Source organism: Scyliorhinus canicula, chromosome 2 (assembly GCF_902713615.1).
Source record: "Scyliorhinus canicula chromosome 2, sScyCan1.1, whole genome shotgun sequence".
Classification (NCBI taxonomy): Eukaryota; Metazoa; Chordata; class Chondrichthyes; order Carcharhiniformes; family Scyliorhinidae; genus Scyliorhinus; species Scyliorhinus canicula.
The window spans coordinates 2810190-2829499 of NC_052147.1; the positions used below are offsets into that span (position 1 = coordinate 2810190).

General features: G+C 49.2%; 1 protein-coding gene across 1 annotated transcript in view; it reads left to right on the top strand.

Annotated features, from left to right (window-relative positions):
• The first annotated feature begins 341 nt into the window (after positions 1-341).
• The window catches only part of LOC119979514 (NADP-dependent oxidoreductase domain-containing protein 1-like), a 47925-nt gene continuing 28956 nt past the window's right edge, over positions 342-19310 (top strand). Inside the window, exons 1-2 of the mRNA XM_038821849.1 lie at positions 342-604; positions 13519-13718. Coding sequence (XP_038677777.1) covers positions 429-604; positions 13519-13718 — 376 coding nt within the window. The 5' untranslated portion in view covers positions 342-428. The remainder of the gene's footprint in view (positions 605-13518; positions 13719-19310) is intronic.

The window sequence follows — 19310 nt, forward strand, 5'->3', positions numbered from 1 at the left end:
GGGGGCGGGGCTGTTGCCGGGTGCCCGAGGGGGCGGGGCCGTTGCTGTGGTGACGAAGGGGGCGGGGCTGTTTCCGCGATGACGTAGGGGCAGGGGCTGTTGCCGGGGTGACCGAGGGAGCGTTGCCGGGGCTGTTTCCGCGATGACGGAGGGGGCGGGGCTGTTGCCGGGTGCCCGAGGGGGCGGGGCCGTTGCTGTGGTGACGAAGGGGGCGGGGCTGTTTCCGCGATGACGAAGGGGGCGGGGCTGTTGCCGGGTGCCCGAGGGGGCGGGGCCGTTGCTGTGGTGACGGAGGGGGCGGGGCTGTTTCCGCGATGACGGAGAGGGCGGGGCCATTGCCGGGGTGACCGAAGGGGCGGGGCTGTTGCCGTTGCCGGGGTGATTGAGGCGCCGCGGCCTTGGTGCCGCTGAAGCCTGGGACCCGGGTAATGGCGGAAGAGGATTTTTTGAGTCTGACCCACCGCCTCCCGTCCCTCAGCTTCGAGGCCCCGCTGAGCGAGGAGGAAAAAACTTTCACCCAAAACATCCGGATACGGGCCTGGGCCAGGACCGTCTGTGGCTGCGCGCACGCTGCCTTCTACTGCCGCCTCCTGACAGCGTTCAGGTACTCAGAGCATCAGTGATCCACAGCTCAGCAATGGAACAATACCAGAGCAATCAATATCACTGCCTCTGATCAATATCACTGCCTCTGATCAATATCACTGCCTCTGATCAATATCACTGCCTCTGATCAATATCACTGCCTCTCATCAATATCACTGCCATTGATCAATATCACTGCCTCTGATCAATATCACTGCCTCTCATCAATATCACTGCCTCTGATCAATATCACTGCCATTGATCAATATCACTGCCTCTCATCAATATCACTGCCTCTCATCAATACCACTGCCTCTGATCAATATCACTGCCTCTGATCAATATCACTGCCTCTGATCAATATCACTGCCTCTCATCAATATCACTGCCTCTCATCAATATCACTGCCTCTGATCAATATCACTGCCTCTCATCAATATCACTGCCATTGATCAATATCACTGTCTCTCATCAATATCACTGCCTCTCATCAATATCACTGCCTCTCATCAATATCACTGCCTCTGATCAATATCACTGCCTCTCATCAATATCACTGTCTCTCATCAATATCACTGCCTCTGATCAATATCACTGCCTCTGATCAATACCACTGCATCGGATCAATATCACTGCCTCTGATCAATCACTGTCTCTGATCAATACCACTACCGCTGATCAATATCACTGCCGCGAATCAATATCACTGCCTGGAATCAATATCACTGCCTCTCATCAATATCACTGCCTCTCATCAATATCACTGCCACTGATCAATATCACTGCATCGGATCAATATCACTGCCTCTGATCAATCACTGTCTCTGATCAATACCACTGCCGCTGATCAATATCACTGCCTCGAATCAATATCACTGCCTCTCATCAATATCACTGCCTCTGATCAATATCACTGCCTCTCATCAATATCACTGCCTCTCATCAATATCACTGCCGCTGATCAATATCACTGCATCGGATCAATATTACTGCCTCTGATCAATCACTGTCTCTGATCAATACCACTGCCGCTGATCAATATCACTGCCTCTCATCAATATCACTGCCTCTCATCAATATCACTGCCTCTCATCAATATCACTGCCGCTGATCAATATCACTGCCGCTGATCAATATCACTGCCTCTGATCAATATCACTGCCGCTGATCAATATCACTGCATCTGATCAATATCACTGCCGCTGATCAATATCACTGCCTCTGATCAATATCACTGCAACTAGTCAATATCACTGCCTCTCATCAATATCACTGCCTCTGATCAATATCACTGCCTCTGATCAATATCACTGCCTCTCATCAATATCACTGCCTCTCATCAATATCACTGCCGCTGATCAATATCACTGCCGCTGATCAATATCACTGCCTCTGGCCAATATCACTGCCGCTGATCAATATCACTGCCTCTGATCAATATCACTGCAACTAGTCAATATCATTGCAACTAATCAATATCACTGCCTCTGATCAATATCACTGCCACTGATCAATATCACTGCCTCTGATCAATATCACTGCCTCTGATCAATATCACTACCGCTGATCAATATCACTGCCTCTGATCAATATCACTGCAACTAGTCAATATCATTGCAACTAATCAATATCACTGCCTCTGATCAATATCACTGCCTCTGATCAATATCACTGCCTCTGATCAATATCACTACCGCTGATCAATATCACTGCATCTGATCAATATCACTGCCGCTGATCAATATCACTGCCTCTGATCAATATCACTGCAACTAATCAATATCACTGCAACTAATCAAAGTAACCGATCAATCAATATCAGAGGAATCAATATAATTGCAATCAATGAATAGTCAATACCACAGGAATCAATCAATATAGAGCAATTAACAATCAATATCACTGCAATTAATAATTAACTTGAAATGACACAGCGTACAAGCCTATGGACCAAATGCTGGAAAATGGGATTAGAATGGCCAGCGCACACAGATGGGCCGAAGGGCCTCTATCTGTGCTGTCTGATTCTGAATATCTGAGCAAATCAGAGCAATTAATATCAATCACTACCCAAATCAGAGCAATCACACAATAATCAATATCACTGAGCTACAAAATAATCTGTAATCAATATCACAGAGCAAATCACACCAACTGATAATTAATTACAAAATAAATTATATTAAACAGTAACATCCATCTAATAAATCTGTGTATTTTATACTTTCTGGTTGGAGGTGTTCTTTTCAAATGGTTTAGTAATCACAGAATTCCCAATCTAAATTAAAATACTGCATAATAACATGCAGGACTTTCTTCTGATGAATAAGTGTGTTTTGATAAGGATTATTGGAAAACAGGTAATTACTTGGAATAGAAATCTGAGGATTATTTTCCTGCTGTTGTCAGTGATTAGACCAGCCAAAGAAACTCGAGATAAAGGAGAAGTGCGACTCCAGTAGCATTATAGTGCATGCATGTCAGCTGAGCAGCTTTTAAAGTGATTACTCGCTATCAGTTCACAGATCAGATCCAACACAAAACAACTATGGCCAAATCAGCTTTAACAACATTCTCACCATATTTAGATAGGAACATTGAAAATAGGTGCAGGAGTAGTCCATTTGGCGCTTTGAGACTGCACCACCATTCAATATGATCATGGCTGATCATGCAAATTCAGTATCCCACTCCTGCTCTCTTTCCATACTGCCTTGATCCCTTTAGTCGGAAGAGCCACGTCCAACTCCCTCTTGGATATATCCAATAAACTGGCCCCAACAGCTTTCTGTGGTAGAGAATTCCACAAGTTCACAACTCTCTGAGAGAAGAAGTTCTTCCTCATCTCAGTCCTTAATGGCTGACCCCTTATTCTTAGGCTCTGACCCCTAGTTCTGGACGTCCCCAACATCGGGAACATTCTTCCCACATCCAGCCTGTCCAGTCCCAACAGGATTTTATGTCTCAATGAGATCCCCTCTCATTCTTCTAAACTCCAGTCAGTACAAGCCCAGTCGATCCAGTCCTTCTTCATATGTCAGTCCTGCCATCCCAGGAATTAGCTTAATTTAGATATTTAGATACATTACTATTGTAAATTTAAAAAAAGATTTCCCATAAACTAGACTAGTTTCAGAACATAGAAAAATACAGCACAGAACAGGTCTTCCTTCCAATTCTGCTAAATGGTGCTCACTTGAACGTGGCATTCTGGAGAATATTTTGCAAACCCAGCTGTGTTTCCCAGTGTTACTTAATTGCACAAATAATGTACATATTACATTTTTCACCAAAAGTTAAATAAAATCAAACTGACAGCTTTTCTACAACTACAAGAATGAAATCAACAAGAAATTAGTATAAACATAAAATGCTGGAAATATTCAGCAGACCAGCCAGTGTTATGATGTTGGCTCACTACCCAAATCCAAATTGAATACACCAACAGTATTCACAGCGTCGATGGTAGCCATGATGTGGTGTTGGAAGACTTCTTGCTGTATTCAGGGCAGCAGCGGCTCTCCCATCTCCCCGTTCATCAACAATTTTTTTTTTTTTAAACACCCAAATTAATAATCAAACACTAACTAAGAATGAATTAATAAATAATACCCAAATAATAAATAAACAAGTAACAACAAGCTAATGATTTCTAATAACATAATAAAAATAATTAAAACACCAAATAAATAATTAAGAATAACATTGGTTGTGCACAGAATGTATCTGCTTTCTTATTCTCTCTGGTCAGTATGTTTTCTATGGAAAGAGGTGTGCCTGTTCTTATCCTCGGAGTGTATATTTCAATTAAATAATTCAGCAGCAAGCTTTCATGAGTTAAAAGTAAAGGTGATTTATTCTCACATTTTTATCCCACATTAACGCAATACCACATGCTCAATCACATGCATACATGCACACACACACATAAATTGGATACAAATAAAGATAGTGCACTTTTACATATTACAATTAATTCAGTTTCTGATTTATGACTTTCAGTCTCCCATTTGCAGGCCATGGTTTCTTGAATGGGTTAAATGATTTAAAGTTGAATTGTGGGTCATGTAAAGCGAAGGGTTCACAGCAGGTTGTGAGTTTTTTTGTAGTTGACTATCAATGATAGTTAAGGGGCTGGTTTAGCTCACTCGGCTAAATCGCTGGCTTTTTAAGCAGACCAAGCAGGCCAGCAGCACGGTTCGATTCCCGTACCAGCCTCCCCGGACAGGCGCCGGAATGTGGCGACTAGGGGCTTTTCACAGTAACTTCATTGAAGCCTACTTGTGACAATAAGCCATTTTCATTTCATTTCATGAGGTTGGTTCTCAGTGAACTTTGAAACTGGAACAGGTTTGGTTGTTTGATGGCTGAAGCTAGTTTCAGAGTCAGGGTCTCAGACTGGCTGATGGTTCCGATGGATCTGCTGGGTCCACAGGTAATAAGAGTGCAGGACCCAAAAATCAGTTTTGATCACATGCCCACTGGGTTAACACACCTGAAGCCCACCCAGTCAGGTTTGGATGGCGTAGTGGAGGGGTGTGGGGCTGTCATCATGATACAATGGAAAGTTGATAGTGGCCACTAAGCTTCAACCTTCCCTTGTGTCCAGTATGAAACATGGAGAAAGGCTATCTAGAAATTCCATGGTCTTATGTTGTCTGTAAAACCTCCGACACTTTGATCAGTTTATTACTCACACGTTTTACTCAGGTGTCTTTCTTTGCAGATGAACAAAGGACAAAAACAAGTGTATGATTCAACCAAAATTATCGATCAAACAGTAAAACAAGTTACCCTTCTTAAATTATCCTTAAGCAATACTAAATGATCCCAAGATTCCTAATACTACCCGAGTCGATGGACTCAGTCGAGCTGCAGGTCTGATTTTCTGAGTCTCGATTCCTCAGGGCCTTTGTCTGCGAAGGTGGGTCCTGCACGCTGCTACCTCTGTCTCTGGTTGGTCGTGCACGCTGCTGCCTCTGTCTCTGGTTGGTCGTGCACGCTGCTGCCTCTGTCTCTGGTTGGTCGTGCACGCTGCTACCTCTGTCTCTGGTTGGTCGTGCACGCTGCTGCCTCTGTCTCTGGTTGGTCGTGCACGCTGCTGCCTCTGTCTCTGGTTGGTCGTGCACGCTGCTACCTCTGTCTCTGGTTGGTCATGTACGCTGCTACCTCTGTCTCTGGTTGGTCATGTACGCTGCTACCTCTGTCTCTGGTTGGTCATGTACGCTGCTGCCTCTGTCTCTGGTTGGTCATGTACGCTGCTGCCTCTGTCTCTGGTTGGTCATGTACGCTGCTACCTCTGTCTCTGGTTGGTCATGTATGCTGCTACCTCTGTCTCTGGTCAGTCATGCACGCTGCTGCCTCTGTCTCTGGTTGGTCATGTACGCTGCTACCTCTGCGAATCTTCGCTGGGTAGAGTCCTCATGGTCGATCTTTATATCCCTCTTCTCACCTTGCCAGAAAGTTTTCTGGCCCTCAGCCAATGAGTCTCGGGGAGGGGGTCTATTCCGAGGTCTATTGTTTGCATGTAACCTCCCTCCATATATGGTCATGTGGAAAAACTGGGTGCCAGAATGTCTAGCTTTATCTGAGCAACCCCAAAATAATCGATCCAGATGAATGGGACCGATTATCTCCTGATGTGTGATTGACAGGGCAGGTCCAGACATGTCATGAGATTTTTGTCTGTGTTCAGTGTATCCGAACTTGGCCAAGTTCAAAATCCCATCAGGCCAGTCCCTAGAGTGACTGTGATTTGATTTAAAACATCCAATTTTTAATTTAGAGTGTCCAATTTTATATTGGGCCAAAATTCGGGCCGTTGCCCATTTTACCACATTGGCCCATCCTTAAACAATGAGATGTGTGAATTCCACAGATGGCTGTGATATACCTTCAGCTACGTTCATACTTAATTAAGTATTCATCGGAGATCGATTTGCTCCTGTACACAACAGACCCATTGGAGGGGATTGCAGGAATTATGGGGATACTGGAGGAATTTGGCCGGTTCTCAGGCGACAAACTAAACACGAGCAAGAGCGAGGTCTTCGCGATCCAGGCACGGGGGCAGGAGGGGAGACTGCGGGAGATGCCATTCAAAGTGGTGGGAAGGAGTTTAGGTACCTGGGGATTCAGGTGGCAAGGGACTGGGGTCAGCTTCATAAATTAAATTTGGGCAGGGTGATTGAGTAAATGAAAGGGGATGTCCGAAGGTGGGACGTGCTCCCGCTGTCACTGGGGTGGGGGGGTACAGACTGTGAAAACGACAGCCCTCCCGAGATTGCTGTTCGTGTTTCAGTGTCTCCCAATCTTCATCAACAAAGCATTTTTTAGGAAGATGAATGCGGCGATCCCGGGTTTTATATGGGCTGGGAAAGTCCCGAGGGTGAAGAAGGTCCCTCTTGAGCGGGGGGCGCGGGGAGAGGGGCTTGGCCCTTCCGAATTTTTATTAATTACTACTGGGCGGCTAATATTCCGATGGTTAGGAAGTGGGTAGTGGGGAGGGGTCGGTGTGGGAGCGGGTAGAGGCGGCATCCTGTAAGGGCACAGGTCTGGAGGCTCTGTTAATGGCACCTCTGTCATTCTCGCCGGCTCGGTACTCCACAAGCCCAGTGGTAGTGGCAGCCCTGAGGGTGTGGGGGCAATGGAGGCAGCACATGAGACTGGAAGAGGCGTTGGAGGGGGGCTGGATGGGGGCTTTAGGAGGTGGCAGTGGGCAGGGATTGAGTGATTTGGGGATCCCTTCATTGAGGAGGGGTCCTGAGCCTGGAGGAGCTAGAGAAGGAGTTTGAGTTGCCGGTTGGGAATGGGTTTCGATACCTGCAGGTACAGGACTTCCTCCGGAGGCAGGTTCCAAGTTTCCCTCACCTCCCCCCTAAGGGGACTACAGGATAAGGTGTTGTCTAAAACAGGGGATGGGGAAGGGAGGGTCTCGGAAGTAGATAAGGAATTGATGGAGTGGGAAGGGGTCCCAATCGGGGAGGTGAAGAGGAAGTGGGAGGAGCAGCTGGGAGGGGGGTTGGAAGTTGGGCTATGGGAGAAGACCCTGAGGAGAGTCAATACATCCTCATCGTGTGCCAGGCTCAGCCTGATCCAGTTCAAGGTGGTCCATGGGGCTGACATAACTGTGGCCCGGATGAGTAGGTTTTTTGAGGAGGTGGAGGACAGGTGTGTGAGGTGTGGGGGAAGTTCGGCGAATCATGTACACATATTCTGGGCGTGTCCGAGGCGGAGGGGGTTCTGGCAGGGATTTGCGGACGTCATGTCTGAGGTCCTGGAAGGGACGGTGACTCCGAGTCCAGAAGTGGCAATATTTGGAGTGTCGGAAGATCCGGGAGCCCAAGGGGGCGGGGGAGAGAGGCTGACGTTTTGGCCTTTGCCTCCCTGGTGGCCCGGAGATGGATTTTGCTGGGATAGAACAAAGAACAAAGAAATTACAGCACAGGAACAGGCCCTTCGGCCCTCCCAGCCTGCGCCGATCCAGATCCTTTATCTAAACCTGTCGCCTATTTTCCAAGGATCTACTTCCCTCTGTTCCCCGCCCGTTCATGTATCTGTCCAGATGCATCTTATCGTGCCCGCCTCTACCACCTCCGCTGGCAAAGCGTTCCAGGCACCCACCACCCTCTGCGTAAAAAACTTTCCCCCTCTCACCTTGAAATCGTGACCCCTTGTAATTGACACCCCCACTCTTGGAAAAAGTTTGTTGCTATCCACCATGCCCATACCTCTCATAATTTTGTACACCTCAATCAGGTCCCCTCCCCCTTAACCCCGTCTTTCCAATGAAAACAATCCTAATCTACTCAACCTTTCTTCATAGCTAGCACCCTCCATACCAGGCAACATCCTGGTGAACCTCCTCCGCACCCTCTCTAAAGCATCCACATCCTTCTGGTAATGTGGCGACCAGGACTGCACGCAGTATTCTAAATGTGGCCTAACCAAAGTCCTATACAACTGTAACATGACCTGCTGACTCTTGTACTCAATACCCCGTCCAATGAAGGCAAGCATGCTATATGCCTTCTTGACCACTCTATCGACCTGCGTTGCCACCTTCAGGGTACAATGGACCTGAACTCCCAGATCTCTCTGTACATCAATTTTCCCCAGGACTCTTCCATTGACCATATAGTCCCTTCTTGAATTAGATCTTCCAAAATGCATCACCTCTCATTTGCCTGGATTGAACTCCATCTGCCATTTCTCTGCCCAATTCTCCAATCTATCTGTATTTTGCTGTATTCTCTGACAGTCCCTTTCACTATCTGCTACTCCACCAATCTTAGTATTATCTGCAAACTTGCTAATCAGACCACCTATACCTTCGTCCAGATCATATATATGTTTATTACAAACAACAGTGGTCCGAGCATGGATCCCTGTGGAACACCACTAGTCACCTTTCTCCATTTTGAGACACTCCCTTCCACCACTACTCTCTGTCTCCTGTTGCCCAGCCAGTTCTCTATCCATCTAGCTAGTACACCCTGAACCCCATACAACTTCACTTTCTCCATCAACCTGCCATGGGAAACTTTATCAAACGCCTTACTGAAGTCCATGTATATTACATCTACAGCCCTTCCCTCATCAATTAACTTTGTCACTTCCTCAAAGAATTCTATTAGGTTTGTAAGACATGACCTTCCCTGCACAAAACCATGCTGCCTATCACTGATAAGCCTATTTTCTTCCAAATGTGAATAGATCCTATCCCTCAGTATTTTCTACAACAGTTTGCCTACCACTGACGTCAAGCTCACAGGTCTATAATTCCCTGGATTATCCCCACTACCCTTCTTAAACAAAGGGACAACATTAGCAATTCTCCAGTCCTCCAGGACCTCACCCGTGCTCAAGGATGCTGCAAAGATATCTGTTAAGGCCCCAGCTATTTCTTCCCTCAGTAACCTGGGATAGATCCCATCCGGTCCTCGGGACCTGTCCACCTTAATGCCTTAATGCCTTAATGCCTTAATGCCTAACCCAAAACTTCCCCCTTCCTTATGCCGACTTGACCTAGAGTATTTAAACATCCATCCCTAGCCCCAACATCCGTCATGTCCCTCTCCTTGGTGAATACCGATGCAAAGTACTCATTAAGAATCTCACCCATTTCCTCTGACTCCACGCTTAAATTCCCTCTTTTGTCTTTGAGTGGGCCAATCCTTTCTCTAGTTACCCTCTTGCTCCTTATATACGAATAAAAGGCTTTGGGATTTTCCTTAACCCTGTTAGCCAAAGATATTTCATGACCCCTTTTAGCCCTCTTTATTGCGCATTTGAGATTCGTCCTACTTTCCCGATATTCCTTGTAAGCTTCATCAGTTTTGAGTCGCCTATGTATGCTTCCTTTTTCATCTTGGAGGGACTCGGAGCCTCCAACGTCCAGGATGTGGCTCAACGACAGGGCCGGGTTTCTCAGGCTGGAGAACATTAAGTTCATCTTAAGGGGTTCAATCCAGGGGTTCGCTTGGAGGTGGCAGCCGTTCATCGACTTCTTTAAGGAAAACTGACTGTCAGCAAAAAGAAGGGGGGGGGGCGAGTGGGGGGGGGAGGGGAAGGGGGCGGCATGGCAGTGGAGAATAAGGGCAGGGAATAATATCCGGGTAGCTGGGAGTTAGGACGGGGGGAAGTTGGGTATGTTATTGTGGGTTTTTTGCGTGTGTCGGACCGTCTTGTTATTTAGAATGTTAAAATGTTAAAATTATAAAAGCCTCAATAAAATGTTTTCTAAAAAAAAGTATTCATCGGAGATTGTTGGCCTGTAGTACAAATGCCGAAAGTCACATGATTTTCAGCAGCTATCTTAATAGCTTGTTTGTGACCAATTTAAAAAGTATTGACTGAAAGTTCCTCATGTAACATGCCAACGAGGGCAGGACACATTCAATCATGTCATTTTTTTATTAGTTCATTATTGCAACTTATTCATTGATTATTGTTGATTACATGTGAGCCAGTGTGGGTCAGCAGGGACAGGAGTGAGAGGTGAGCGGGTCATGGTGTGGGTGAGGTCACAGGCAGCTGAGCTTTTATTGACCTCATGTTTATGGAGGGCAGATCATGGTAAACCAGCCAGGTGTGTGTTGGAATTGTCAAGTCTGGAGGTAACAAAATGGGTGGGGGTTTTAGCAGCAGGTGAGCCACATCTGATGGAGTCTAGAGATGTAACTGAGGTGGTGCACGTATGTGGTTGGTAGCACATCTCTGTGTCAAAGCTGAGATTGTGTTTTAGGATGGCATCATCTAAAAGCACGTAGATAATATAATACAAAGGTTGCGAACAGACTAGTTCAGCTCCAGGCAGTCACCAGGGAGAAGGATGGGAATTAACTCCCCAGGAATATAGTTTGTGGCAGGGATTGAAGAGAATGGCTTCAGTCTTCCCAATATTTAATGGGAGGAAATTTCTGTTCATCCGGCAGCTGCTGTCCATCCATTTAGAAGGTTTTGGGAGAGATATTGGTGAGGGAAAGCTGAGTATGGTCAGTGCGTGTGACACTGTACTTTCAGATGATGTTGTCAAGGGGCAGAAGGTAGGTGTGAAATAGGAGGGGGCCATGGATTAATCCTCACGAGATGCCAGAGATAGCAGTGTGAAGATCAAATAGGGAATTCAGGAAAAACCTCTTTACCCAGAGAGTAGTGACAATATGCAACTCGCTACCACAAGGAATGGTTGAGGCATAGAGCATAAATACACTTAAGGCACAAATAGATAAGATCCTTGGATAACAAGGGATATTGTAGGCCTCGTCAAAAAGAAAAAGGAGGAATTTGTCAGGGCTAGAAGGCTGGGAACAGACGAAGCCTGTGTGGAATATAAGGAAAGTAGGAAGGAACTTAAGCAAGGAGTCAGGAGGGCTAGAAGGGGTCACGAAAAGTCATTGACAAATAGGGTTAAGGAAAATCCCAAGGCTTTTTACACGTACATAAAAAGCAAGAGGGTAGCCAGGGAAAGGGTTGGCCCACTGAAGGACAGGCAAGGGAATCTATGTGTGGATTCCCTCACATAGATGGAGGGAATGGGTGAGGAACAAAATGAATACTTTGCATCAGTATTCACCAAAAAGAGAAGGAATTGGTGAATGTTGAATCTGGAGAAGGGAGTGCAAACAGCCTGGGTCACATTGAGATCCAAAGACAAGGTGTTGGGCGTCTTGAAAAATATTAAGGTGGATACGTCCCCAGGGCCTGATGGGATCTACCCCAGAATACTGAAGGAGGCTAGAGAGGAAATTGCTGAGGCCTTGACAAAAATCTTTAGATCCTCACTGTCTTCAGGTGATGTCCTGGAGGACTGGAGAATAGCCAATGTTGTTCCTTTGTTTAAGAAGGGGAGCAAGGATAATCCAGGGAACTACAGGCCGGTGAGCCTTACGTCAGTGGTAGGGAAATTACTGGAGAGAATTCTTCGAGGCAGGATCTACTCCCATTTGGAAGCAAATGGACGTATTAATGAGAGGCAGCATGGTTTTATGACGGGGAGGTCGTGTCTCACTAACTTGATAGAGTTTTTCGAGGAAGTCATAAAGATGATTGATGCAGGTAGGGCAGTGGATGTTGGCTATATGGACTTCAGTAAGGCCTTTGACAAGGTCCCTCATGGCAGACTGGTACAAAAGGTGAAGTCATACGGGATCGGGGTGAGCTGGCAAGGTGAATACAGAACTGGCTAGGTCATAGAAGGCAGAGAGTAGCAATGGAAGGGTGCTTTTCTAATTGGAGGGCTGTGACTAGTGGTGTTCCGCAGGGATCAGTGTTGGGACCTTTGCTGTTCGTAGTATATATAAATGATTTGGAGGAAAGTGTAACTGGTCAGATTAGTAAGTTTGCGGACGACACAAAGGTTGTTGGAATTGCGGATCATGATGAGGACTGTCAGAGGATACAGCAGGATTTCGATTGTTTGGAGACTTGGGCAGAGAGATGGCAGATGGAGTTTAATCTGGACAAATGTGAGGTAATGCAATTTGGAATGTCTAATGCAGGTTGGGAATATACAGTGAATGTAGAACCCTCAAGAGTATTGACAGTCAGAGAGATCTAGGTGTACAGGTCCACAGGCCACTGAAAGGGGCAACACAGGTGGAGAAGGTAGTCAAGAAGACATACGGCATGCTTGCCTTCATTGGCCGGAGCATTGAGTATAAAAATTGGCAAGTTATGTTGCAGCTGTATAGAACCTTAGTTAGGCCACACTTGGAGTATAGCGTTCAATTCTGGTCGCCACACTACCAGAAGGATGTGGAGGCTTTAGAGAGGGTGCAGAAGAGATTTACCAGGATGTTGCCTGATATGGAGGACATTAGCTATGAGGTGAGGTTGAATAAATTTGGTTTGTTCTTACTGAAACGACGGAGGTTGAGGGGCGACCTGATAGAGGGCTACAAAATTATGAGGGGCATAGACAGAGTGGATAGTCAGAGGCTTTTTCCCAGGGTAGAGGGGTCAATTACTAGGGGGCATAGGTTTAAGGTGCGAGGGGCAAGGTTTAGAGGAGATGTACGAGGCAAGTTTTTTACACAGAGGTAGTGGGTGCCTGGAACTCGCTGCCGGAGGAGGTGGTGGAAGCAGGGACGATAGTGACATTTTAGGGGCATCTTGACAAATACATGAATAGGATGCGAATAGAGGGATACGGACCCCGGAATTGTAGAAGATTTTAGTTTAGACGGGCAGCATGGTTGGCGCAGGCTTGGGGGGCCAAAGGGCCTGTTCCTGTGCTGTACTTTCCTTTGTTCTTTGTACACGAGAGAGAAAGGAATAGAACCATATTCTGTCAGAGTGAAGGGGAGAGAAGATTTGAGTGGAGCATCAAAACTGACATAGTTGAATGAACCTGTTTCTCTGCTGTATAATCTACGGAGTTCAATATTACATCCTTCAAGGCAGACTAACTGAGGTTTCTCATTTCCATAGATGCAAGTTACTGGAGGAAGCTCACTTTCCCAACTCCTGGCTGGCTAAATACAAGATCCTGAAATCCAACAGAGGCTGCCTGAAAATTGGGGTGCTGGGCTGTGGCAACTTTGGGAAGCAGCTGGTGTACTCCTTCCTTCAGCTGACAGAATTGACCGCAGGTTGCATCTCTGTATCCACCAGGAGGCCAGAGACACTCAGTATGGTTTTCTTCAAACTAGTTCTACTATTATTTTAGATTGTATGACGCAAGACCTAAAAGAAAGAAACTGCGATAGAAACTCTCTAAGTTGCTTAACCCCTAAACCATAAGACGTAGGAGCAGAAGGAGCAGGGGCTGGTTTAGCACAGTGGGCTAAACAGCTGGTTCGTAATGCAGAACAAGGCCAGCAGCGCGGGTTCAATTCCCGTACCAGCCTCCCCGAACAGGCACCGGAATGTGGCGACTAGGGGCTTTTCACAGTAACTTCATTGAAGCCTACTTGTGACAATAAGCGATTATTATTAAGTAGGCCATTCGGCCCATCAAGCCTGATATACAGGGAGGCAGTTGCATAGTGGTATTGTCGTCAGACTAGTAATCCAGAGGCACAGATCTGGGCCTCGGGATCCTATCCCATCACGGCAGGTGATGGAATTTAAACTCAAATAAATATCTGGAATTAAAAGTCTAATGAAGACCATGAAACCATTGTCCATTATCAGAAAAATTGATCTGGGTCACTAATGCCCTTGAGGAATGAAATCTGCCATCCTTATGGTCTGGCCTACATGTGACTCAAGTCCCACAGCAATGTGCTTGACTCTTATCTTCCCCCTGAAGGGCAATTAGGGATGGGCAATAAATGCTGACACAGCCGGCCACACCCACGTCTCATTAACAAATTAAAGAAATCCTCAACTCCACTTTCCCGCATTATCCGGAGAACCCTTGATTCTGTTACTGATTAAAATCGGTCTATGACAGCATTAAACATCCTGATTGGCCCAGCCTCGGCAGCTCTCTGCGGTAAAGAGTTCCTCACATTCACTACTCTCTGGGAGAAGAAATTCCTCGGCATCTCGGTCTTAAATGGGCGACACCCTTACTCTGAGAAGTGCCGCACTGTCAGAGGGTCAGTACTGAGGGATTGCTGCACTGTCAGAGGGTCAGTGCTGAGGGAGTGCCGCACTGTCAGAGGGTCAGTACTGAGGGAGTGCCGCACTGTCAGAGGGTCAGTACTGAGGGAGTGCCGCACTGTCAGAGGGTCAGTACTGAGGGAGTGCTGCACTGTCAGAGGGTCAGTACTGAGGGAGCTGCAGTGTCAGAGGGTCAGTACTGAGGGATTGCTGCACTGTCAGAGGGTCAGTACTGAGGGAGTGCCGCACTGTCAGAGGGTCAGTACTGAGGGAGTGCCGCACTGTCAGAGGGTCAGTACTGAGTGAGTACCACATTGTCAGAGGGTCAATAATGAGGGAGTGCCGCACTGTCAGAGGGTCAGTACTGAGGGAGTGCCGCATTGTCAGAGGGTCAGTACTGAGGGAGTGCCGCACTGTCAGAGGGTCAGTACTGAGGGAGTGCCGCTCTGTCAGAGGGTCAGTACTGAGGGAGCGCTGCACTGTCAGAGTGTCAGTACTGAGGGAGTGCCGCATTGTCAGAGGGTCAGTACTGAGGGAGTGCTGCACTGTCAGAGGGTCAGTACTGAGGGAGTGCCGCACTGTCAGAGGGTCAATACTGAGGGAGTGCTGCACTGTCAGAGAGTCAGTACTGAGGGAGTGCTGCACTGTCAGAGGGTCAGTACTGAGAGAGTGCTGCACTGTCAGAGGGTCAGTACTGAGGGAGTGCTGCACTGTCAGAGAGTCAGTACTGAGGGAGTGCTGCACTGTCAGAGTGTCAGTACTGAGGGAGTGCTGCACTGTCAGAGGGTCAGTACTGAGGGGGTGCTGCACTGTCAGAGGGTCAGTACTGAGGGAGTGCTGTACTGTCAGAGGGTCAGTACTGAGGGAGAGCTGCACCATTGGAGGGTCAGTACTGAGGGAGTGCCGCACTGTCAGAGGGTCAGTACTGAGGGAGTGCCGCACTGTCAGAGGGTCAGTACTGAGGGAGTGCCGCACTGTCAGAGGGTCAGTACTGAGGGAGTGCTGCACTGTCAGAGGGTCAGTACTGAGGGAGTGCCGCACTGTCAGAGGGTCAGTACTGAGGGAGTGCCACACTGTCAGAGGGTCAGTACTGAGGGAGTGCCGCACTGTCAGAGGGTCAGTACTGAGGGAGAGCCGCACTGTCAGAGGGTCAGTACTGAGGGAGTGCCGCACTGTCAGAGGGTCAGTACTGAGTGAGTGCCGCATTGTCAGAGGGTCAATACTAAGGGAGTGCCGCGCTGTCAGAGGGTCAGTACTGAGGGAGTGCCGCACTGTCAGAGGGTCAGTACTGAGGGAGTGCCGCACTGTCAGAGGGTCAGTACTGAGGGAGTGCTGCACTGTCAGAGGGTCAGTACTGAGGGAGCGCTACACTGTCAGAGGGTCAGTACTGAGGGAGTGCCGCACTGTCAGAGGGTCAGTACTGAGTGAGTGCCGCATTGTCAGAGGGTCAATACTAAGGGAGTGCCGCACTGTCAGAGGGTTAGTACTGAGGGAGTGCCGCATTGTCAGAGGGTCAGTACTGAGGGAGTGCCGCACTGTCAGAGGGTCAGTACTGAGGGAGTGCTGCACTGTCAGAGGGTCAGTACTGAGGGAGCGCTACACTGTCAGAGGGTCAGTACTGAGGGAGTGCCGCACTGTCAGAGGGTCAGTACTGAGGGAGTGCCGCACTGTCAGAGGGTCAATACTGAGGGAGTGCTGCACTGTCAGAGAGTCAGTACTGAGGGAGTGCTGCACTGTCAGAGGGTCAGTGCTGAGAGAGTGCTGCACTGTCAGAGGGTCAGTACTGAGGGAGTGCTGCACTGTCAGAGAGTCAGTACTGAGGGAGTGCTGCACTGTCAGAGTGTCAGTACTGAGGGAGTGCTGCACTGTCAGAGGGTCAGTACTGAGGGGGTGCTGCACTGTCAGAGGGTCAGTACTGAGGGAGTGCTGTACTGTCAGAGGGTCAGTACTGAGGGAGAGCTGCACCATTGGAGGGTCAGTACTGAGGGAGTGCCGCACTGTCAGAGGGTCAGTACTGAGGGAGTGCCGCACTGTCAGAGGGCCAGTACTGAGGGAGTGCCGCACTGTCAGAGGGTCAGTACTGAGGGAGTGCTGCACTGTCAGAGGGTCAGTACTGAGGGAGTGCCGCACTGTCAGAGGGTCAATACTGAGGGAGTGCCACACTGTCAGAGGGTCAATACTGAGGGAGTGCCGCACTGTCAGAGGGTCAGTACTGAGGGAGAGCCGCACTGTCAGAGGGTCAGTACTGAGGGAGTGCCGCACTGTCAGAGGGTCAGTACTGAGTGAGTGCCGCATTGTCAGAGGGTCAATACTAAGGGAGTGCCGCGCTGTCAGAGGGTCAGTACTGAGGGAGTGCCGCACTGTCCGAGGGTCAGTACTGAGGGAGTGCCGCACTGTCAGAGGGTCAGTACTGAGGGAGTGCTGCACTGTCAGAGGGTCAGTACTGAGGGCGCGCTACACTGTCAGAGGGTCAGTACTGAGGGAGTGCCGCACTGTCAGAGGGTCAGTACTGAGTGAGTGCCGCATTGTCAGAGGGTCAATACTAAGGGAGTGCCGCACTGTCAGAGGGTTAGTACTGAGGGAGTGCCGCACTGTCAGAGGGTCAGTACTGAGGGAGTGCCGCACTGTCAGAGGGTCAGTACTGAGGGAGTGCTGCACTGTCAGAGGGTCAGTACTGAGGGAGCGCTACACTGTCAGAGGGTCAGTACTGAGGGAGTGCCGCACTGTCAGAGGGTCAGTACTGAGGGAGTGCCGCTCTGTCAGAGGGTCAGTACTGAGGGAGCGCTGCACTGTCAGAGTGTCAGTACTGAGGGAGTGCCGCACTGTCAGAGGGCCAGTACTGAGGGAGTGCCGCACTGTCAGAGGGTCAGTACTGAGGGAGTGCTGCACTGTCAGAGGGTCAGTACTGAGGGAGTGCTGCACTGTCAGAGGGTCAGTACTGAGGGAGAGCTGCACCATTGGAGGGTCAGTACTGAGGGAGTGCCGCACTGTCAGAGGGTCAGTACTGAGGGAGTGCCGCACTGTCAGAGGGCCAGTACTGAGGGAGTGCCGCACTGTCAGAGGGTCAGTACTGAGGGAGTGCTGCACTGTCAGAGGGTCAGTACTGAGGGAGTGCCGCACTGTCAGAGGGTCAATACTGAGGGAGTGCCACACTGTCAGAGGGTCAGTACTGAGGGAGTGCCGCACTGTCAGAGGGTCAGTACTGAGGGAGAGCCGCACTGTCAGAGGGTCAGTACTGAGGGAGTGCCGCACTGTCAGAGGGTCAGTACTGAGTGAGTGCCGCATTGTCAGAGGGTCAATACTAAGGGAGTGCCGCGCTGTCAGAGGGTCAGTACTGAGGGAGTGCCGCACTGTCCGAGGGTCAGTACTGAGGGAGTGCCGCACTGTCAGAGGGTCAGTACTGAGGGAGTGCTGCACTGTCAGAGGGTCAGTACTGAGGGCGCGCTACACTGTCAGAGGGTCAGTACTGAGGGAGTGCCGCACTGTCAGAGGGTCAGTACTGAGTGAGTGCCGCATTGTCAGAGGGTCAATACTAAGGGAGTGCCGCACTGTCAGAGGGTTAGTACTGAGGGAGTGCCGCATTGTCAGAGGGTCAGTACTGAGGGAGTGCCGCACTGTCAGAGGGTCAGTACTGAGGGAGTGCTGCACTGTCAGAGGGTCAGTACTGAGGGAGCGCTACACTGTCAGAGGGTCAGTACTGAGGGAGAGCCGCACTGTCAGAGGGTCAGTACTGAGGGAGTGCCGCACTGTCAGAGGGTCAGTACTGAGTGAGTGCCGCATTGTCAGAGGGTCAATACTAAGGGAGTGCCGCGCTGTCAGAGGGTCAGTACTGAGGGAGTGCCGCACTGTCCGAGGGTCAGTACTGAGGGAGTGCCGCACTGTCAGAGGGTCAGTACTGAGGGAGTGCTGCACTGTCAGAGGGTCAGTACTGAGGGAGCGCTACACTGTCAGAGGGTCAGTACTGAGGGAGTGCCGCACTGTCAGAGGGTCAGTACTGAGTGAGTGCCGCATTGTCAGAGGGTCAATACTAAGGGAGTGCCGCACTGTCAGAGGGTTAGTACTGAGGGAGTGCCGCATTGTCAGAGGGTCAGTACTGAGGGAGTGCCGCACTGTCAGAGGGTCAGTACTGAGGGAGTGCTGCACTGTCAGAGGGTCAGTACTGAGGGAGCGCTACACTGTCAGAGGGTCAGTACTGAGGGAGTGCCGCACTGTCAGAGGGTCAGTACTGAGGGAGTGCCGCACTGTCAGAGGGTCAATACTGAGGGAGTGCTGCACTGTCAGAGAGTCAGTACTGAGGGAGTGCTGCACTGTCAGAGGGTCAGTACTGAGAGAGTGCTGCACTGTCAGAGGGTCAGTACTGAGGGAGTGCTGCACTGTCAGAGAGTCAGTACTGAGGGAGTGCTGCACTGTCAGAGTGTCAGTACTGAGGGAGTGCTGCACTGTCAGAGGGTCAGTACTGAGGGGGTGCTGCACTGTCAGAGGGTCAGTACTGAGGGAGTGCTGTACTGTCAGAGGGTCAGTACTGAGGGAGAGCTGCACCATTGGAGGGTCAGTACTGAGGGAGTGCCGCACTGTCAGAGGGTCAGTACTGAGGGAGTGCCGCACTGTCAGAGGGCCAGTACTGAGGGAGTGCCGCACTGTCAGAGGGTCAGTACTGAGGGAGTGCTGCACTG